Here is a 23,156-nt window from a genome sequence, read left to right as displayed (position 1 = left end):
AAGGAGATTGGAATAAGGTGTAGTAAGTAGGAAGTTCGTTTGTAGGATTTTGTATGGTTAAGAAAAATGAATGTAGGAAACCAATTACACAAGCGACTTTGGTCGAAAACAAGAATCAAATTTAATGGTAACGTACGTCCAGTTTGTTTCAGCACGTCTAAAATCGTCTAATTAATTTCACCGAGGTATAAGGCTACTTAGTGTGCCTAGGCAAAAAGAACTAACGTCTAATAATAACAAACATCTTATTGCCGGTTTAGGTGTAGGATGAGACACTAAAAGCAGCCTCGGCTACGGTTACAAGTCTTAATGAGTGGGTACACGATTCTGAAAATTCATAGCCTAACAAGGTAACTTTATGAAAAACACCAAATATGCAGTCAAAATATGTACATAGATTTATTTCTCCACTGGACCCAATGTCTCTCAATACAAGCGCATAAAAAGCGAAAAGGCAACTTCTGCAAATACAAAATAAAAATAATATTCATTTGTTGTTTCATCTTAATTATTTTCTGGTAGTGCATGCTTAGCTAGAGCTTAAATAGGGACAAATGAAACTATAGGTTGACACTACAACTTGGAGATCCTTCATAAACGTCACCGTAAGTTCTAATAGATCCGCTTTGTAATGATGCTTTGATTACACAGGTGGTTCATAAGATGCAATCTTTCCTTCATTCGAATAGATTACCTTTGTTAAGATAGACATAATATACATGCAATTCACACTAAGCATTTGTGAAACGTTAAACGTTGCGGTAATAATCCGGAATCTTGGACCAAAGCAGATAGCAAACTGGATTCGATTATAATTAAATTGCATTTTGTTGTTCATGTAATGTGGGAAGTCTATAAAAGTGCCGCGCATGGCAGATGTTGTAGCTTCGCGCCCTCCTCTTTCTCTTGATCCTAGTCTCGAATTTATTTGTGTCATTTTTTTTTATGTCTTTGTCTAGTGACGTTTGTATAATGAACTTATCATTATATGCATATTAGCGTTTAATGGTACTAGAAAGACAATTAGTGGTGCAAGTAAAATAGAAACCAATAATGTCCGACAGTACGATGCTTTTCCGCCTTCCTTCTCTTAGTATCTATATAGCTCATTGAACCAAAATATGGTTTCCGATAAATTAACAACAAAAACGGCTCATGCGTTGCATGGCTTAATCTCAATTGCTCACACAATGGCAGACATTTACAAATCGCTGGGCTCCAGTTACACCTTTACATAGCAAGTAAAACGTTAAGTAGCTTACCATCCTAATCAGTTAGTAATGGAACACGATATTCAGACATAGGCCCTAATACTGCCCTGCGCTTGATTTCCAATTGCAATTATGCTGCTGGCACATGAATGTGCAATGTCATATATTTTAACTAGATCTTGTAGGTGTATAATGTACAACCGCTATTCGAGTCCAGCACTGCACAAAGTCTGGCTGCCCAAATACCGCACGGAATCGCTGTAGAAATAGAACAGCCTCTTCGAGGATGTCGGGCCGACTCGTTACACCATCAACCAGGGTGGCCAATGTTTGCTCATCGCAGATACCAAAATCTTTAAATATGCGGAAAGCTAAAACGAGTGAATCACGTTGATTCCGCTGCACAAGCTGGTCGACAACCTGACGCACCAGCTCTTCAGATGTTAAAAACCAATTTAATGCCACCCCATGCCTTTGAACACGGCCGGTGTACATAAGCTGATTGCACTGTTGAACAATAGCCTTCGCCGAGATGCCCAGGAGCGATGACGCCATTTCCTTGTCGAAAGCGCACAATATGGCGAGATTGGTACGTAGCTGTTGTTCGCTTGCCAGCGTGTGAGTAGCATTTTGCAGGGCAAGAATGTGGTTGACTAACTGCACTGCCGTGTCGTCGGGAAGTGCTACGAGAAGCCGTACAACGCGAACTACGTCGTCAATGTTTAACACGTTATTCTGGAAAGAATTGCCGGCTCCGTTAACGATCTGGTTGAAGTTGAATGTTGCAGTCACATCTGAATGATTTTCATTTGTTTGATTATCATTCAGCCATTTACTCACAAAGTGCACTAGGAAATCTTTCGTATTGACGTTTGCGAGTGCCGCTGTATGCTCAATGATAGGCAGGATTCGGGCAACATCAAGTGTTAGGTTCGAGTTCAGCTTGCTACGAAGGATTGTAGCCACTAAGTCATTAGGGTCGGTACAACGCTTTAATAGACCATTTTCCTCAAAGCTGTTTTCGCGCAGTACAATTTCGCAGCCCAGTGCTCGATACTGTGAATAGAATGTTTGTGCGATCTTGCCCATCGATGGCGTACATTCATTTGCATACCTCCAGAGCTCTTGCGCTATTTGAACCTTTGTTTTTCCCTTGGGCAGATCATTAAACATGTGGAGGGCACTGCTGAGTGCCTTCTTTTCGTCGGTCATGTCGTCAACTAGCTTCATAAAGAACTCCACGAGTTTTTCGTCGCAGCTAAATGTGCTAGCCCTTTGTTTGTACTGCTTAACGGAGTTTGTCAGCGCTAAAACGCGCATATCATCAGGGTTAAGACCACTAATTAAATGGCACACCGAAACCCAGTCGTCAATGTTGGCCGCGTTTAGCTCTGCGGTCAACACTACCTCAGGCTTTTCCATAGTGATGCGCAACGGTATTCTGCGCGTCGCCATATCAGGAAGGACGCAGTACTCGGGGTGCAGCATAGTCCACTGGAGAGATTCCTTCGTTGAAATCTTACTTTTTCGATGATAGCCTTTTAGGAAAAGCAACAGATGAAGCTCTTTGCGCTGATCACGTCCCAGCGATTCAAGTTTTTCGTAGACGTATTGTAGCACTTCATAGCAATAGTCATCAATTTGGGGTAGTACTCCAAGCAAACTTGTTAGAGCTTCTTCACGGCTGAGAAGACCTAAGAGATTGTCGGCTTTTGGGAGGAGCTCAAGATACACGACCTGCGCATTTCCTTGGTGTACTTCTTCAACTGCCGACGTTAGCAAATGTTGGAATAGTCTCGAGGCATGCACGCTCAATGAGCCCAACGAGAAGTCCTGCGCAAACTGCTTCACAAGGTCAATGTTGACGTTTGTGCTTTGGGTGAGCTTCTCCGCTACGTCATCAGCATTCCGCTGGTTAAAGCCTTCCTTTACAATTTTTTTTACGTCCACACGATAATCTGCTAGCCTTAGACACCATTCGCTAGCTTTTAGTGTTCCGGTTAGATGACTCTTGCCCGCCAAGTGAAGCATATCACTCACTAGAAGTCCAACAGAAGCCAGTTTGATAACCATCGCTGTGTTGGACAGTGAGTGCGCCAGCATCGACTGGAAGTATTGAACGCGAAGGTCGGACCCCAGCTCTGCTAGAACGTGTGCAGTGAAGAAAAGGTCACAGTACTTCGATGAAATATGCTCACGGATCAAACTCTTTGCATTGTCAGTAGCGAGTTTCGCAAGTGAGATTGGCTCTTTAATATCGTAGAATTCTAGTGTATGCCGAACGCACGTCACCAGCTCGTAGGCAAGATGAACGGCTGAGACGCGTTGTAATTCTTCGCAACACTGGCGCGTAGCCATGAGAACTCTGTCTAGCCAACCATCCAAAGTCATTTCTCGAGTGCTCTCGTCGAAAATACCATTGACAAGTTTGTCCACATTGGCGATAACGGCCGGCGGCATCGATAAGTGCTGAGCACTAATATCTGCCGAGAATTTCCAGCAGACAAACGGGTCGTTACTGGTTTTCAGGTTGAAGTGCGCAAGGCATGATGTCCACAGTAGATATAAGCTATAGCCAGCATCTTCGATGTTGCATTTGGCCATCATTCGCTCTAAAATATTACTGACTTTCGTTACGGAATAGTTGGACAATAAATACTGCACGGCGAGAAGGCACACACGTTCATTGACATCCTGTTGCAGGAAACAGGCAGCAATTAGCGGAAGTTTTGCATCGGCATTGCCAACCGCTTCGACCAGAAGGTCGTACAGGAGATCTTCTACTCGACAGCAGCGTTCTTGGCTGTAAAGATATAGCTCACAGAAGATCTCATCAGCAGTCTGACCCTGTAGTTCACTTAGGATCTGCGACATCGAATCCACTTGGCCAACTTGATCGGACGACGCAGTGCTACAACAATTGAGTGCGTAACGCAAAAGAGCTGACTGTTTGGTACAGGAATTTGTTATATCGATAATGCACTGTAGCCTGGCCCAGACCATCCTTTCAGCCAGTTCCTTTTGGTAGTCCTTTAAGAACCGTTCTACCTCATCGGCATCTTCATTCTCACAGCACTTCAATAAGAACTCAACAAGAATTTTGCTTCTCGACCAGCCCACTTCTTGCGAAACGTTGAGCAATTCTTTTAAAGGTTCACCGGCATTAATTAGAAGTGTGACTACATCTTCTTCATCCAAATCTATTGGCGGTACCATATGCTTTCGGAGGAGAAGCTTTAATGGAATGTCTCTCTTCAGCCTTTCAAGTTTTTCTTTATGCAAAAAATCCATGCCGACGGCAATGTCGTACACTTCATGGACACACTGTTTCCACGGAACAATAGCAGCCTCGACTATCGTTAGGGCGGCTTTTGACATGAATTCTGGAATAGCAAGAAGCTTAAAGACCCGACACGCCTTTAGCTCCCAGTCGACGTTACCCGAAGCCTCGGCATGCGTTCTTAAATGCGCGATATATTCAAGCAGCATGTCGTTTAGATCAAAGCCTTTCTTGAGACAAGCGTCTTTTAGTGTGCAGTGAATGAAGTTGTGAATCTCCACTTCCGTACTGAGGTGGTTCATCACGTAGAACATCAAGTCCTTTTCAGGCATCGCAGATAACTCACCAAGGAAAAGATGCACATTGTATTTCTGGCGTAGCTCCATCAGAAACAAAATATCTTTTCGAAGCGCTGCCATTTTATGTACCGGAGAGTCCTTAACCTTTAAACCTTGAAACATTTGCATTGCGTTAACGACGGCGGGTAACGAGACCATTTGGTCCGCTTTCGGATTTAATATGCAGTCAAATTCTGTCTGAACAGCGTTTAACAAATCCAGAGAAGACATTGGCCACGAAATCGGGTTGCGAATTTCAGCAATGCTCGCTGCTTCTACCACCTTTGCAATAAGATCATTTATAGCTTCCGGAAAGTCACTAACTATATAGGCAAACAGGCGTCCCTCAATAAGCCATTTCTTCATCTCATCAATGACAGGCGGAATCGAATTGAGGAAGTCGCGTATAGCCTTTAGATCAGAACTCCCACAAATCATATCACGGTGCCGACACCATATGGTAAGCGCTCTCGCATTCTGGTTATGGTTGAGACTTTCGACTACGAGACTAAGCGTCGGTGTTTTCAGAAAATTGTTCCACAACTCGAAGTGATGTTCAGTCTCAACCAGCTTAAACGTGGTAAGTTTATACTGTGAAAGGACAACGTCGGCCAGCTCATTACTGCTTCCATTTCCGTTATGACTTTGCTGTAGGTCCGACGCAAGTAATTCCAAAATTTTCAACGCATGCTCCAAACTGGCCGGTAGCGAGCGAATTACCCCTCCGTACACCTCCATCGGCGATCCAAGTTTGTGGTATAATTCCAGCAATCGTGCAAATGCGACCTCATTTTTATCTTGGTCCTGATCTTGATCGTGTCGCCCCAATATGTCGAGAAGGCTATAGAACTCTTCCAGATACACGTCCTGAACAGATAGTTGAAAGAGTTTAGCAAGCTGTTCTGCCTCTTCGTATTTTTTCTTAAGCAAAAGAACTTCAAGTTTCGTTTGAGGCAAACTTTCATTAATTGATTTCACTGTAATCGTGCTTAGCTCGTCATTAATCTGAACGATAATCAGTTCCTCGCTTGGTGAGCATGGCTTGACCAGGGTCACGTGACCACTCATCTCTACACTGTACTCTTCGGAAATTTTTGGCAGACTGTAAACGGCGATTCTCCTGTCCATTTGATGATATCCTACTAACTGTACTTTTAAAACCTGCCCCCCATCTTCGGACATTTGCGACAACGCGATGTCGCCGAAGTTGTAGTTCATGAAAAAATCGACCAAAAGGAATGTTCGCAAGCACATTATTGCGACCAAGCCGTTCCCTGATAGGATCACAAGATAGCGCTTATCTCCGGTAGCTAAAATCTTTGATATGCGTCCTCCTGGAAATGCAGTTGAGAGCGTCAGCAACGATCCATCCGAAACATCCATTCGATATAAGGCACCATCCGCACCACTGGAGAAGATTAACAAATCTTCAACCATGGCCAGAGCAGATACTTCTTGGATGCTTGCAGATGCAGCTAGATCAAAGGATGATATTTCGAGCAGATCTTGTAGAGTATTTGACCCTACTAGTTTCTTTTCGGTATCAGAAGCATCATCCATATGACTGTCTTGGTCGATACCCACTGCTAGATCTTCATTTTCAATACGTCCAATGTCTTCGTGGCTGTCACTTTCAACATTCGGATGTGAGCTTTCAGTGTAATGACTGTTCTCCTTTAGGGTATCGCCCTTTTTTCTTAACACAAATAGTTTCAGCCCCTTTGTAAGAAGGCACAATGCGTTGGGTGTGGCCTCCAAAAACAGAAATATCTTTTCCGTATTATTACTTTGTTCGGATGTATCATCTTCCACTTGTGTAAGCTGATGGTTAAAGAGACTGGTTCCCGACATGTCCATGAATTCGATTTCCCCATTGCTTTTAGCGAGAACAGTCATCCGCGGTTGATGGTCTAGCACGGCCATTTGCTCTGCCATTGAATCCAGCTCAACGGCGACGGTATGCTGGCCGCCGTCGAACACATGAAGAAGTCTATCAATACATAATAACACTGTGCTGCCGAGGTTACAGGAACTGACCTAAAACCACACATGAAGCAATAAAGTTAAGGACTAAACTATTCCTCTGCTTTAATGTATTCGCTTAATTTAATAATTGTTTTTCTATATTGTATAAAGTTGAAATGTACTGCTTGGATTCCTCTATCCCCAAAGGAATGTACCTGAACGGTGACACACGCTTCACAATATTGAGCATTCACAAAGAGGCCGCTGTCAACCAGAAATGATGACTCTAATATATTTCAGAAACAAAGCTCCTGATCCTTGTAAACATGCAAACAGAAGCTATAGTCCTAGCAATACTATACTAATATTTTAACACATCATGTTCGCGGTTTTCAATTCAATGTATTTCTTACGGCAGGCTTGCTGAGAACTGGTGATGATGGGTGTACAGAGAACAGAGTCTGTGCTCTGTGAAGGCTCCGAGTGGAAAATTTTTGTGTCTCCTCTGAGAATTCTGTTTCCACCCGATCCCATTCGACTTTAGCTAAGTTTGACACGGAGACTTCACTCTGGAGACACGCTTGGTCGGCAATAGCAGCTGATGCCTGAAAATTCAAGATAATATGCCATTAACATGGTTTCAACTACATATCCGCGTGTTATTAACAGCATGGGCTCGTTAAAATGGCGAAACGTTCCAAATCTATTTCACGTAAGTTTTTGGGCTTTTGAGTTACCAACCTTTGGCCGTAATTTTGTTGCTTATTCTGATGGCACGACCTCGTTTTTAGAATTTTTTCGAATAAAATAAATATGCGTTTGAGTAATAATTCGTACACAAACCTGCATCTAGCGTACTAGTTATCCTAGGAGATCCCATATGCATTAACAAGATCACCGAAAGCTTCTTCGTCTCATGTCTCATCAAAAAAAAACCTCCCATTTTTCTTGAAAGAGAAATAGCTAGGTGTGCCTAATCTGAGGCTTTGCCTCCCGACGGTGTTAACTTTAGCTTGGCACAAATCCTAGAGGTAAATCACAATTAGACCCCCAAAACGATTATACATTTTCCCGCACATTGTATACTTCGACTTGTCCCGCACATTCGATAAATTGAAGTAATGCATTGTTTTTAAAAAGATGACGGCATTTAAAATCAGTTAAACGAGCTGAATGTCTCTTCAGTCTTTCTCAGGGGGTCATCTCAGGTCTTACGCTATGACTGCTCAGAACTTAGATATTCTCCTTTGCTGAGCAGAGGTTACATACATGTATACCGATAACCTCCAAATTACTCCGGAACTCTGATATACTTACGCGTATAGTACATCCAAACGGTAATTGACGAACGGCAACTCGCAAAGTGGCGCCAATAAAAGACAGCTGAATATATTTACATAAATTACACACAGTTTCTTGATTATAAACTTTTAGCATTCAAGGCTTTATTCAAATACAACATAAGTAAAGTGGATTCTTTTGGCTTTTCTGATACAGTTTTTCGCTTCATTCGGCCACTTTTTCGCGTATATCTGGGTCTACCTCTGAAATGATGGCACTGATACCTAAGTGAAATTTATCCGCCATCCGTCGATTGTCGTAGACTGAAGATCCCAGGGCTATCCATGGAAAAGGCTTACATCTAAAAAAGTACTAATGCAGCATATAAGCTCCAAGCATTATAGATTTTTTTATTTTGGCGAAATTGTAAATTTTTTTCATTACCGGAGATAACTTCAGACATTGTCAAACCTTAAATTATTATGACAGATTTACAACACAGCGGGATGGTCTACCTCTACATGTAATTAGTAACATAATTCCGTTATTAAAAAACCATCTGATAAGCAGCAAGTCTCCAGGCACAGTGACCTTAAATGGCCCCTCTGATTATGTGACATAACTCCGGTCGTCTTCTCTTTATGATAGTTATAGCGCAAGAAAGCGAGGTATGCTACGACCATTTACGGACTGTGAGCAAAAATTTAAAAAAAAAAGACATCTCGGCAACCATTTCAGATATAAAGCCAGATGCATGTGAAGAAGTGGCCAAAAACTGGGTGAAGCAAAAAAAACTGCCATGAAGAAAGCTAAGGAAACCCACCTTATAAATAATAATAATAATATGCGAAGTTTGTTAGCTGTAGCTCTTTTTGCTAACGTCGTTTTTAGTTGCTCCCGACCATATGGCCGCCCCTATATCAGAGCAATACTGATATTCGGGTTTTTAATAAGTTTATTAAAGACGATAAACTATGCGCATATCGTGAGACAAAATCGTTTGACAAACAACCTTTCAATTCAGTTCTGCAAAGTTTAAATTGCTGATTTTTACATGTTATGCTTTTGGCATGAAGCCAGTCGCCATACAACGTGTGCAATACTTTCCTTTGTTAATTAAGGGAAACACGTTTTTTATACAGGGTGCCTTAAAAAATGTGTATACTGTTTAACAGGTCATAACTGTCTGACTGAATTAACTAGAAATAGTGAAAGGACTAAAATAAACTTCTTAACAAAAATAACTTTCATTTTGAAATACTTGGAAATATGAAAATGTAACAGAAGCACAAAGATCACATCACAAGAGGTTTAAAACACCTACCTGACACCTACGTGACTCACAACTAACCAGGTAAAAGATAAGATGTTCATAGACAACGTTCCCGTAGACCGGGAACATCAACGAGTTTTGCTAACTAAAAAGTATGCTAGAGATTTAAAGATGGTTATCTTTAAATCTCTAGCTTATAACTTATAAAATAACTTGGTTAAGTTGTGAGGTTGGTTCAGAAAATGAAGCAAACATTTTAGGACGTTGTAAATGGAAAAGTTACATGTCAGCAACAGTACATGATATCAATAAAGATGATCTGAATGGAAGAAAACAATCCTGTGAGTGGTATTTCGAAAAAAGCGAACAAGGTGCATGGTTTTCGGAAACGGAGCCATAAACTTATATTCAAATTAAATGGCACAATTTATCGACTAATTACACTTACTGACAACTCCAAATATACATGACACCAAAAAAATTCCATAGTGTATTTAGCATAGCGGAGCAAGACATTTCAAGTAAAGATCTGGTTGAATTATTTTTTGTCAGTACAGTGACTGCTGTTGATTATTTTAATTAACTGCACAAATCTGTTTTAGCAACCGTATAGGATAGCATATTTTATGCCTAATAGGACGGAGCACTTGCACACCTAATCGTAACGTAGAAGCATATATTAATTATAATATTTTAAAGAGATGGATTTAATAAAGGAATTGCCGTTCCCCCAAACTGGCGTCAATAGACCTTTTCGGGCTGGAATACCTTTTTTACTCCAAAAAATTGATGACACTGAAAGATCTAAAAACTACAATTAAGCACCAATGCGGCACAGCACCATATGAATCGTTCACTTGAAGTTTATGAATCGAGCTCGCCGGTATCAGCAGACTAGTACTAACCACAACAATGATAATTTTGAACATCTGCGGCATGAAAAAAATTACGCATTCAATATAGATTTTTTTGCAGCTTAAATATTAATTACGTATAAATAAACAGGTTAATTATAACCATTCAAAATATATGTTTCTGAAAGCACCTTAAACATATTAGAGCAATAAAAAATAAATTGTGTACTCTTTATTAATCTACTACCTCCACTCATTTTCTAAAGAATTATAAGCGTGTATAGACACCTGAATGATTACTATTGTTAACAATGTTAGTGGACGCCCGATGATAAATTCCACTCTGTTTATACCATAACGCTCAACCGTGTCATAATGGACGGTGGTCAAATGCAAGTTCACGATGGCCTTGATTGCTATGAAATGAGCTTACCATCATGTCATTAGCTTCACTTGACAGGCAATTGACCATTTTCTGCGCGAACTTTTTCGCCTGCTTGTCCTCGTCGTCTTCAGTCCTCAGAGAATTTCGCCTCGGTTCAGCTCGTTCCCGCTCTGTAAAAGTCATGTCTTCATTCATGCTGTTTTCCACTCACTCCGCACTGGTAGCACCACGTTTACATCATAAGCCTGCATATACGAACCACAATAGAAATAAACGTACAATGCGAATATATAATATTATTCTTCTTACAAATCCAATACTTAGTGGGATATGTTAGCAGACAAGGCGAGGTGAACACCACGTACACAATAACTACTACGTGTAACTTGTTAGGTAATAGCATTCTGCTTACAGCCGCGCATCAGCCATGCCTAGATTGTCATTCTTGTCGTGCATACTGCTGAGGCATTAAAGAAGAGCGCTACTCTTCTCTGATGATGGCTGTTTGGATGGTCACGATTAGGCGAAATTCTGTAAGACTCACTGATCTGTTGGCTAATCGGCTCTTTTACTCACTCGGCCATGCAAATTAATGCGCAGCACCGTAACCCCTTGCCAGGTCTCAAATACTGTCAGCATGACTTTTCCTCACCGAATGCCACTCGACAGACACGGCTCGTATTTGTTTCCTTATTAGCGTGCAGCTACCACCCCGTAACCGTACGATTCAGTCGCGCTTTTACGGGAACTATTAACTTTTTCTTTTTTCCGCATACTAAATGGCAAATGAACTTAATCTTTCAATGAACTTCTCAATTATGTGTTCAGTTGAGATTCAAGATGGCCATAGAGCTACTACTAGACGCATCCGAGATGACTGTACTGGTGACTTGGATTTGGGAACGACAAAATGAGCTGCGGCAGTGATAACCACTGCCACTGTACTATATTAAAACGCAGCAGTATATTCGTTACGGATACTGCCAACGATCCAATTAATTGTTTTACGTCACGCTTGAGCACAGAAATTCACTCACAAAGAACCTAGGCTATGTAGAGCGTACATTCAACCCACAACGTACGTATCCGCCACAATGAAACCCCCTGCTTTCTATGGCTGCTACGTGTTACCTAACCTGTAATAGTCTGAGGTTGAGGATTGAAGACTTCGTGACACGAACCTCACACAATTCGCTAGATCGAGTTGATCTAACAATGAATAAAGCACCAAGTGCTTGAACACTACTGAGAGAGTACACTATGCTACGAAACAACGGAGTTGCTATGAAAGTACGGAAAGGAGTTCCATGCATGGTACAGACAACCTCTTCGACGGATCCCTGACTGGGCAATACCCCGCATGTCGACCACACCTGCAAGAAATCAGGCTGTGCTCGGCCACTCACCCATCTATTCAGCCTTTTAGCAGACCTATTGCCACTAAATTATATCCTGTAGATTGTGTTTCACCATCGACGACTAAATACCGAGATACCGAAGGCTAGCTGGCTGGCGCGGCTCGCGTTGAGCGGCCAGAGATTTTGCGCCACTGCGTGAGAGAGTGAATCGAAACAAGCCAAAAACGATGCTAGCGCCGACTGGATGATATGTCGCAAGCGCCGCGCTCCTGATGCAGAGAAGCAGTGCTGGGATATTGCATTCAATGCAGAAGGTATTGATAAATGAACTACCAGTTTATAACACGGTAAGTAGCGCTACGCTACGACATAGTGCAGCATAGAATGCGAACGATTTCGCACCAATCCAGTTAACGCAGTTAAGACAGCCTATGCCACCTCTTTATCTCTCGCTGGCCCCATAACGGCTATTGTTCGAGTGTTTACAATCAGCTGTCGACCTGAGTCGGTCTGCGGCACCATCTCTCGCTCGTGCCCTGACCGAACGAATCATCAGGCCGCGCTGCTTCCGATTCATTGGGATACGAGATACACACCGCACCACAGCCCTGTACTTAATAGTGAGGAAAGCAGCGTTGACTTGCCGTCGATTTCTTCGTTCACAGTCCGTGAAAGTGTTGTGAATGGTGCCTGCTTATGCCTGGTGTGGTGTTTACCGCTAATCGACCTGTGACCTGTGCGACGAATACTGCTGGTATCGCACCGTTTGGTTGACGGGAAGGAAACGAGCTGGCTTGTCTTACTGACAACACTTATATAGTCAAATTTGCTATCTACTATTGAAATCGGGGGGCGCACAAGGCTTTAGGAAGAAGGCCAACATGAAAATCACGGTGAAGATCTTGGGTGGAGAGGAATGTACCATAGAGGTGTGTGTTGTCATCGCATTGAATATTTTTTAGGTAGAGAATAACTTAAATATAAACAAGATACTCGTAGAGAAGCATTGTTTTTATAGACCGAATCGGCAGGCTACAATGGAATGTAGATAAAGCTGACGCAAAACATTGTAAGTTGAATTTCAAGTTGCAACTCTTTTTACGTTTCTCACAAGTGTTATTGAGTTTTTTTTTGCTCAACGCGCAGGTTTAATCAATAGCAAATAATGAAGAACGTAGGAGTGCGATTCGTTGAATCAGCTAACAATAATCGTTGAAACTACATTTACTTTACTTCTTGGTTCGTTATGTTGTTGCATAGTGATCCCATTCATAATCATGACTGTCAGTTAGTGTCTTTATCATCTTATAATAATAATATTAATTTGATTTCACCCTCAATGTTTTCATGATCCAGCCCAGTAGCCTTTTTGGGTATTTCAGATGGATTTCAGCTCACTTGGTTTAGTTTAACTTTGGTTTAAATCTGCAGAAGTCCTATATGACTGCAATACAATGATTTTGATTTAATTGGTTATACGACAATATAATTGTTACTCTTATATTTTAGTTTTTTGTTTGTTTAGATATTATTTTTTGCCCTGCTTTTTTCACTTCCCATAGAGCATGCGAACATATTTAACACCATCTTTTCATAGAGTCCTGTCTAGAAAGTAGTCTTATACTTGTCGGAAAATAAGTCAATGTTATATAGAATAGCAATTTGTATCTTCTTCTAAATTGTCTGGCTGACCGATCATGATGAACATTAAATGAATCTGAGAATAGCTTAAATAATTTGGCATTCGATCTTTATTGAGCTTTGATTATCGACTTTCTGACAAATGCTAATCCAAATCACAATTTGGTTATTGGTTTTTAAGATTTGTGTAGTGTCTAAAGTATAATAATCCAGGCATCTGTTGCTACCGTATTCGGCCGTCGTGAAGTTTGCCACTTCTTCCTGAGAATCCCTCTATCAAATAAGTAAAATGTCGCTGATGACTGTTACCATCGTTTGTACCATATGTATATTTTAATGTATAAGGAACTCAAACTAGACATTTAACTCAATACTTGTTTTGCTATTGGGCACACTCATATAATAATAATAGTAATAATAACAATCACTATTATCATAAACGCACTATCAATTCAATCGTTCTCGATATATTATTTTTTAAATCGTTAGAAATAGAAGATCAGATGCGTATACACGTTGTGGCTAAAGCAGCAAATCAACAAGCAGTTTCACATATCATTTACTAAACGAAGAAAGATATTGCAGAAGCGTGCTAAGCTTTATCCAGCTTTTTAGCATTTCGAGCGGTAGTATTTAGGTGATCATCAGTCTTGTGCATTAATAACTTAACGGCTAAGGACATCGACTGCCCTTTTTTTCATATTTTTTCAACATCTATTTTTGTAGGAGAAAAACCTTTGCTATTGCAGTTGGAAACATATGAAGGAGGCAATTACAAGTTATAAAATCTCAATGGTGTTTACAGGTTCAGTCGTCGACGTCAATTCAGGACGTGAAAAAGGAACTTTCGGTTAAAATGAATGTCCCCGTGGAGAAACAAAAATTGGTGTTCAAAGGCAAAACACTGGTGGATACGTCGAAAGTCGGTGAACACACGCTTGAAGAGGGTGGGTAGCGAAAATCCTCGCTTAACCACTGCACTTTTTCTAATAAGACAGATATGTTTATTTCGAGTAGATTGTATGTGCAAATTAATGGTAGATATCATGAGACAAATTATACTATGAGCATAGAACAGTTTTGCTTCCTTTCTATGTAGACGAGCCGTGAAACTGGCATATAAAAGTAGATTTCGCCCGGGAAACATGTACAAAAAGCAAGTGGTGATTGATTTTTATTTTTGTTAACGCATCGCAGGCGCTAAAGTTCATTTGGTTGTCACCAAATCGTCCACTCCAACGCCGTCTTCGTCTTCGTCGGGGTCATCACCTGCCACTTCAACCAAGGCTTCATCCAGCGTCGATTTCTGGCCGCTTCTAAGCGACCTTTTGCGTCGGCATTTCGTGCCTGAAGACGTTGACAAAATTATCGATGAGTACAAAAAGGTATAAACCGTTTTCTAATTGACGACTAATAAAAGTGCTAAGATGACTGAATAGGGCTTGGTTTCCAACAGACAATCACATCTGTTCTCCTTGTTTACACATTTTCATCCTCAACCTGTATCGGAGCTAGGCGGAAAACAATTCTACCTATTTTAATATGCTTGGTCCACTATGAACTGATTTGCAGGATTTCGAAGCTGGTCTGCAGTCCCTGAATTTAGACGACATCGACCGTATGGCGCACGCCATTCTCGAAGGACAACAACAACAACAGCAACAACAACAGGCGGCGCAGTCTGCATCGCATAAACTGACACCGGCCGAAGCCGTTCCTAGTTAGAAGTTAACGCCGATGGTCAACTGTAACGAAAAAACTATGCGAATAAAATCATTCTCCTTTAACATTGATTGGGGAAATATGCTTTGAGGACTTGGGGCAGCGCCAGGAAGTTTTGAGGTAACAACTTGCGATGAATGGAAACATTATAAATATTTCATATGTATGTTAAAAGATAGCAAATTCATTTGCTAGCACGTGTCACGAAAGCAAAACAAAGCAACTTTTTTTACGTATTCAGCCAATGTGAAACTAGTTAAGCGCAAGTAACTCAGCTGAAGCCTGAAGGCGGCTTCCACGGGGCAACGTCATACGACATAATGTGAAGAACCGAAACAACGGTGAGTGAACGAGACGCAAGTCAATTGTGAAAATAGATAAAATCGGTATTCCTATTGTCAGGCATCGAAACCCGAACGTTTATTACAATCGTTGAACTACGTAGAAGCGGACGAAGCTTAAACACGAGAACATCAGCTGTTAAAATGCGATTGCATTCTTTCTAGTTTTTAGTGTTTACTTTTTTCCAAACTGAAACGAATCTAACATGAGTACGTTTTTCGAGTGTTAACTGCTAACCGGAAAAATATCTGAGTCGCTTCAATTAACAATGGCAACAACAGCGAATGAAATAGAAACCACAACTCAGCTAATTACCGGGTCAGAATCTCGTTCTCCGTCTGCCAAACCGCTTTGTACATAGCAATGTTTTCTATTAACGACTTTCGAACGTCTGTTTACGTATTATTATATATACATATATAAACATAAATATCTACAAATGCAAGTGCGCGCACCGCAGCAAAACAGGCAAACCATCTGATTGACCGGCCGGCATTGTTGAATAAACATAAGGAAAATTTCAACGAACCGACCAACCAACAACAACTAGATAATGTAACGTAATTTAGAGATGGAATGTGTATCGCTAATAAAATAAAGCAACTTAATAAACATGTCGGCCAGAGCTCATTGGTACGAGTAGCGCATTTTCGTGTGTTTGCAGGTACCGTTACTAAATATTAGTATAATATCATGATTTCATTGTACAAATGATTTCGTTAGTTTTATGATTATGTATTATCATGGAAATAATGGGCGATAAAATAATTTGCGGGCACCACAAAGCTGTAAGAAGTTGTATGAAATGGCAAGAATAAGTAGTGATTTATTGCATTATTATGAATATTCTTATTATTAGTATGATTATTAATAAAATACGAAATGAATAATAGACAGAGAGGAAGGTAGGATAAATTGAAAGAAAATATGGATGATCATCTGCTATGTATGGACCTTTATTACTAGACTGTATAGCCGATGTGTAATAAAAGGATGGTAATATTAATAATATTAGCTAAGTAAACGTTTGTGAGCATGAAGAGTACACACATACAAATATACAACAGGATATAAATAATCGATAATTGTTTTCAAAGAGATTGTTTTTGCATACGCCTATAACTTCGTTTTGCTACGCAATATCATCATATGATATATTTGTAGATCTTACCGATATATTCAGTATCAAACCGTTTAATGAAATCTGTAGGAAGTTGTAATCATTGCGAAAACTATACCCTCCCTCGAAACTACTAAATAAACAAATAATCAAATTATTTTAAGAACAATGTATAGCCGCCATGCTTCCGTAAACGCAGTATTTTCTTCTAGGTATTATATAGACCAGATTTTTGAGGTGAAACCGTGAAATATCGATTTTCATTTATTTAATTTACTGAATTTGGTAAATACAGGTGCATAAAAATAATTTCATTAGGTATTGAGACCTATTTGGTGCTCATAACCGAATGACTGAAGCTTACAGAAAATGAACTCTCCAAAAACCTTCGACTTATATTTTTTATGAAAATTTAAAAGCGTTCCGTTTTAAAAATTTAAAAGCGTTCCGTTTTAGGATTTTTGTATAATTATTTTTTGCTATCCATTTTAGAGCATCTACCATTTTAGTCCTGATTTCACGATAGCGTCCAAAAAAATTAAATTTGTGGTATAATATAAAACATCTAAACATAAGAACTGCTTTCTTTGCCGGGCGCCTAAAAATTAGTTAGGCCTTTTTTGTTTGAAGATGACATAATGCAGCAGTAGTGCGATCCTGTGATTCATTTATGGCGACGATTTTAAAAGGAATAACGACAACAAGCGCTTGCCTTTTATCAATCTTTTAGTATATCATGGTATTAGGCATTGTTGCATTAAAGCTTGTCACCCAATCCTTCACTCTGATATTTGCGCATCCGGCATATTACGTCTCACGGACAGCTTAATAATGACCATGTGGAATTGAGCCGACATGTCTATTTAGGCATGAGTAGCTGTGGCTGGCCTCTGTAACACATTATATAACTAAACTTTACGACGGCTTCAAAAACAAATATATAAATTAATTTCAAAGTAGAGGACTGGCTCAACCATGTTTATTTATGGTAAAAGGAAAACGAAGCTTTTTAACCTGAGTATCTTGTGTGCTGTTATCATCAAGCTTGCTTCAAAAAAGGAATAGCGCGACTGTTTGTTCTATTCGAAAATCTGCACGTTTATCAAATTTGAACTGCCCGCGTTGCCGGATCATTAGCCCTCGCCTACGCAGAAATCTATGAATTTGATACTCAACATTCTATAATGAAGGACTGATAACATATTTAAACTGTGCCACACAAAGGTGTCTCCAAATATAACAATTCCACTCGGATAGACGAGGGTTGTGTGATTCGCAGCATAGGGACATGACACTAGCCCCCGTCGCTGATTCGAACAATAACACTGTGAGTCGGCAAGTCTACTTCTCTCTGTGGTTATTTGAATCGCCTGAAAGCTTTAGAATCTTTTTTAGTCACCGTAGTGTTATAAGTGACTCTTATCGTCTTGAGCTTCACTGGGCAGAATTATGGAGCTCGACGAAGTTGTCTCGTGTTATCAACTGCTGATGAAGGAATGGAACTCAAAACGACCGGACTACATTGAGAAGTGTGGTCAGCTCTTGAATAAACTTAAGGTAAGAGTTATCAATGTACTCCATCGTACATAGAAAATCTGGTGTTCCTCCAACAAGTTCTGGGTAGACAATTGCTATCTAATACATTGTATATAAGCGTTTACCTAAAAATAACGAAACCTTTAAATAACAGAAGTGGTTTTTATAAAAAAATGGATTCAGGAGAAATATTTAGATCCAGTAATTTTAAATGATGAACAATAATTACAGTGTAAAATGTACGTATCTTATTCGAGAACGTAGTTGTGAGGTAAGAATTTCATTTATTATGATAGCGGACTCTAGTCTTTCAGAAAAAAACCACGTTTTGTCATTTTATCAACGCATAATTTCTTAGCCAACGTTTTTTTTGCTCCTTCAGGTTGCTTTTCGTAAATTTGAGTTGTCGCCGTTAATCTTACTAAAATGTAATGCCTTGCGTTTCAAATCTATAAGACATGATTGGAGCAACCAGAAATTGTTATATAATAAAAATAACATTTTTTGACTTTGTGTAGATGTTAAAGTACTCTGTGCATGTGGACAGCTATAGTTTGATTATAGATAATTCCTTTTTTGATTTTGTATAGATGTTAAAGTACTCTGTGCATGTGGATAGCGATAGTTTGATTAGAGATAATTCCCTTTTCTGACCTTGTATAGATGTTAAAGTACTCTGTGAATGTAGATAGCGATAGTTTGATTATAGATAATTCCCTAGGTTAATATAACTATTATGGAATCTATGCAACAAAATCATAATATTTGAAAAAGCGGTGTAGTAGAAAATGGAGTACTTTTTCCTGTACTCTATTATTATTATCCTGCACTTATTTGTAGTCTAATTAATCACGAGTTAGTACTAGTTATCTGATTATGCAATAAACACCTTTTATTTTAAAGATGTCCATTATTTCTTCAAAAGGTGACTTTTATCTATGGGAGGATGGGAATTGTTCCTTGTTCTGTTTGGCCACTGATCTCTGAACTCAAATTGAGTTTTTAACACGTTCGCATTTGTCTGCTGTTAACAATATAATGTGCGAGTTCGGATGTGGTGCCACGGCATGTGCATGGGCCAGAAAATAAGGTAGAACGTCGGTTAATCCGAAATCTATTTTTTACCCGCCTTAACAAGGGATTTGACTTCTACATAGTACGATGATTTTAATAAAGTTCTAGCGCGTATTTTAGATGTTAAAGATTCTTGTAGGTTTGATAAAAATTTTCGTGCAAAAATTACACCAGTTAATGATTCTTAGCAGAAGAAAGTTTTTCATGACTTGATTTCTCATACGCTCGCAAGCAGCTTATGAATTTCAATAGAGGCACTGTGAAAAATTTCTAGTGCCCAAAGCGTTGTTCTGTTTAATAATAAATTTTTTCTGTTTATTTTTGTGTTTGTTTCAGATCGGTTTGACGCATTGTGCGTTCCTCCCAACAACAGGTTCGGCAAATAAAAAGGAACTGCTCGTGGCTCGGGATATCCTCGAGATTGGGGCTCAATGGAGTTGCGCCTCGCGGGACATTCCATCTTTCGAGAGATACCTCGCTATGCTAAAGACCTACTACATGGATTACAAGTAATTACATCTCTAATGACATAAAATAAAACAATTGTAGATTTATCATAGATGCTGTATTATTTGTTATCATAGACTTTTACGCTGACGTTCGTAGGATAGAACACTCAAATATAATAGATGACAGGTAACTGTCGAAATAACTGCATATTTGTATCTCATACCTGTTCATCGGAGTCTTCAGCAAGGGCCAATGTATTGTTTTGCTGAAACAAATGTTTATAGACGGTACACAAGTACACCTACAAGAAGTACACAGGAATATTTATGGACTGACGAGAAGTGTGAATGTTTGCTTTTGCAGAAACGACCTTCCTGAATCGTCGTTCAAGTATCAGCTGTTGGGGCTTAATCTACTGTGCCTTCTAGCTCAGAACCGTGTAGCAGAATTTCACACTGAACTCGAACTTCTTCCGCCCAAGGAAATTCAGGTAAGTAGTAACAGCAAAAGAAATAATTTAAGATCTATTGGTCAGTAAAGTCAATTAAAAATATTCGGTAAGAATACGAATTCTTATATGAAGCGTTAAACGTTTTCAAAAAAAGTAAAACCGAATGTGTAAATAAGGGAAATATGAAAGCGCCAAAAGAAACAAATGAAGAAAATGAAGGCCGTTTTGAATAACATGTAAGAAGGAAAAACTACCAATTAGACTCAATTCGTAGGAGTATGCATTTTCAGTAAATAAGGGGTAATCAACTTGCTTTACATCTACGATAATTGTGGGTTATTTAACGCGCTGGATATTCCAATCTTGTTAAAATAGAAATGCTTTTGGACATAATTTCACAGTTGAGAATAATTAAGTTCGTTCTACTGAATTTTTAGGCAAATCTCCACATCTCGCACCCCGTGGCCATGGAACAGTTCCTTATGGAAGGTAGCTACAATAAAATTTTCTTGAGTAAGGATGATGTTCCGGCTGCCAGTTATACTTTCTTCATGGACATTCTGCTTGACACTGTGCGAGGAGAAATCTGTTCGTGTGCTGAAAAGACCTACGAAAAGATTTCGGTCCGTTTTTATTATTTATTATATGGATCATGGATTTAATATATTAAATATTCATTGTGATATCTAGAGTACAAAGTGCTACTTATATACTACGATATCTGCTGTAATAGTCATGATTAATGCTGAAATGGGTAACCAGAAAAAATTGACAAATACCGACCTATTTGATTTCTTTCATAAAAAAAATTATAGTGTAGCTTCCATAAAAAATAGGCAGTGTAACCTTAACATAACAATATATAATTTCACCATAATAAATAGGCCTCAATCTAACATGCTGTCGTTTTATCTCACCAGGCATCGGAAATGGCACGAATGCTTTACTTCGATTCCGTCAAGGCTGCTGAAGCATACCTGGCCAAGCGAGGGTGGGTGCTTCAAGGTGGTGCCTATATTTTAATGAAGCCTAAAGAGAGGAAGAGCTCGTTCGAATGTAACCCCATTCCCGCCGATACATTCGCTACGAAAGCAATTGAGTATGCACGCGAAATGGAACAGATTGTCTAGAAACGTTTGATCTCTGAATTCCTGAGAACTCAAACCAATTCTAGATATAACAAAAACAAGTGTGGAGATGTATGTATGATAAATGCAACATAGTTTTTCAAGAAAAAGTAAACGGGTGTGTTAAGGTCGAGACTCACCGCCATAATAAGGCACTTACACAATCAGCCAGTTCTCTTATGGGGGATAACATAGCGGTTGGGGCCTTGCTGTTTAGCAGGAAGGTATTGTCGAGAAAACGTCAGGTCAGGTAGCATTGGGAGTGTTAGGGAAGTCAGCGTTTTATGAGACGACAAAAGCAAAAACAGACGGCGATCAGAAATCGTGCGTAAAGTCACGCAAACAATTTCGACATTGCGAATTGCATGTGAGTAATAGAGACACGTGGAACGACGCGAAGACAGCGGTTGACAGTGAAATAAAGGCACAAAACTAATTGACGTTTGATAACGATTGTGCGTGTTGTTGTCATCTACTGCAAACTCTAGCCATGGCTGCTTTTAACGTGCGGATTATGACTACAATGATCCAACGGAGAATTTCTGGGGTTATAATCCATTGATTCATTTAGTTTTGGAATTACAATCCATTGAACTAGAGCAATAGGGATTTCATAGAAAATGACAATGTTACAGGTTCGTTAAATCTATTATGTAGTCTAAAACAATTACCATTAATGCTAAGCAATTTATTGGTGTATTTAGTCATGGCTCATTTGACAAACGATGTAACACGTTAAGAACAGTAGAACTAATTACCGTTAAGAATGAGCAGTCCATAACATATAAAGTTCAGTACTGCCTGTATGTTCTGTTCGAATTTGTCGTAATATTATAAAAGAACTATCACCTGGGGCTCAAAACTTCTTGTCGGAACTGAAAGGCTTAGTGGTATCGCAGCAGATTCCATACCTGTGAGGCTGTAATGATTTTTTTATAATATATTGTTAATAATTAGCTTAAATATGGCTTTTTTTATGTTAAAACTAACTGAAAAGTACATGCTATGGATGAATTTATTTTGAGATTAGTCTCGCTGCGGCCGTTTTTGAGAATAAACGTTAAAAAATGTCAAATCGACATGCACAGATATAGCACACCGTGTGTGATAGGTCATAAAGCTACCATTGAAACCTAGATAGGAAAATTACTTTTGCCAGATTAGACAAATGTTATTAAACACGTGGCACAAGTGTCACGCCGCTAACTCTTTAATTAGAACGAGCTCTCAACAACTTTTTATTCTTTCCGTACACATCTTTTTTTATTGAAGGCTAGGGGCAAATGCATTATGCAGACCAGACTTTCAGTACACACACCTAAGTTTGCTCAACTAAACCTTGTGACGATCCAGGTTCCCTACTTCTTTTTTCTGTAAGGTAGCTCTCGACAAGTTGGATGATGTATCTGGCATTGATGCAAAATGATTTCAGATAGTAATAAAATAGATCCGCTCTAATTTGTTCAAATATTTTTTGAAAGGAGGAACATGTCTGGGGTTAATTCGAGTGAAGAAGAGTATGCAAATAAAAATAGACTGAATCCTCAAGCTTCACTTTTATAATAGGCCCACCGCTGCTTTACTTAAATGCTTGTGTTACCTTCGCTCTGACTTATTCCAGGATAAAATGTAAACTATAAAGACTCGTCACTAAATAGAGCACCTTTACACATGTTGTATATAATTAATATAAATCAGAGTATCATTTACGTAAAGTGGAATGATATATTTACTTATTAAAACATAAT

General features: G+C 39.4%; 3 protein-coding genes across 7 annotated transcripts; 2 read left to right on the top strand and 1 right to left on the bottom strand.

The window, feature by feature from the left end:
* Window positions 1–375: 375 nt before the first annotated feature.
* Window positions 376–12,141, bottom strand: rod (kinetochore component rough deal). Of its 5 annotated transcripts, none has more exons than XM_022800647.2 (4): window positions 11,994–12,141; window positions 10,636–10,832; window positions 7,208–7,399; window positions 376–6,866 (listed from the first exon to the last, which is right to left on the bottom strand). In XM_022800647.2, the coding sequence occupies exons 2-4, from the start codon at window positions 10,780–10,782 to the stop codon at window positions 1,380–1,382; spliced, it is 5,826 nt and encodes a 1,941-aa protein (XP_022656382.1). In that variant the 5' UTR covers window positions 10,783–10,832; window positions 11,994–12,141; the 3' UTR covers window positions 376–1,379. The 5 variants fall into 5 exon arrangements, with proteins under 5 accessions (XP_022656382.1, XP_022656388.1, XP_022656386.1 ...); XM_022800653.2 differs by having other exon boundaries at window positions 10,636–10,757; window positions 11,994–12,132; XM_022800651.2 differs by lacking the exon at window positions 11,994–12,141 and adding an exon at window positions 11,724–11,972.
* Window positions 12,142–12,420: 279 nt separating this feature from the next.
* On the top strand, window positions 12,421–16,297 carry LOC111248394 (ubiquitin-like protein 4A). Its single transcript, XM_022800660.2, has 4 exons — window positions 12,421–12,874; window positions 14,392–14,533; window positions 14,784–14,971; window positions 15,159–16,297. The coding sequence occupies exons 1-4, from the start codon at window positions 12,827–12,829 to the stop codon at window positions 15,309–15,311; spliced, it is 531 nt and encodes a 176-aa protein (XP_022656395.1). The 5' UTR covers window positions 12,421–12,826; the 3' UTR covers window positions 15,312–16,297.
* Window positions 16,298–17,958: 1,661 nt separating this feature from the next.
* On the top strand, window positions 17,959–21,858 carry Rpn12 (regulatory particle non-ATPase 12). Its single transcript, XM_022800658.2, has 5 exons — window positions 17,959–18,327; window positions 19,717–19,889; window positions 20,194–20,320; window positions 20,719–20,904; window positions 21,202–21,858. The coding sequence occupies exons 1-5, from the start codon at window positions 18,220–18,222 to the stop codon at window positions 21,409–21,411; spliced, it is 804 nt and encodes a 267-aa protein (XP_022656393.1). The 5' UTR covers window positions 17,959–18,219; the 3' UTR covers window positions 21,412–21,858.
* The last annotated feature ends 1,298 nt before the right edge of the window (window positions 21,859–23,156 follow it).

This window comes from Varroa destructor, unplaced genomic scaffold, assembly GCF_002443255.2.
Source record: "Varroa destructor unplaced genomic scaffold, Vdes_3.0 BEIS01000003.1, whole genome shotgun sequence".
Taxonomy (NCBI): Eukaryota; Metazoa; Arthropoda; class Arachnida; order Mesostigmata; family Varroidae; genus Varroa; species Varroa destructor.
Note: the sequence above shows the minus strand (reverse complement) of the source record. Positions and strands in the feature narration are given on the sequence as shown.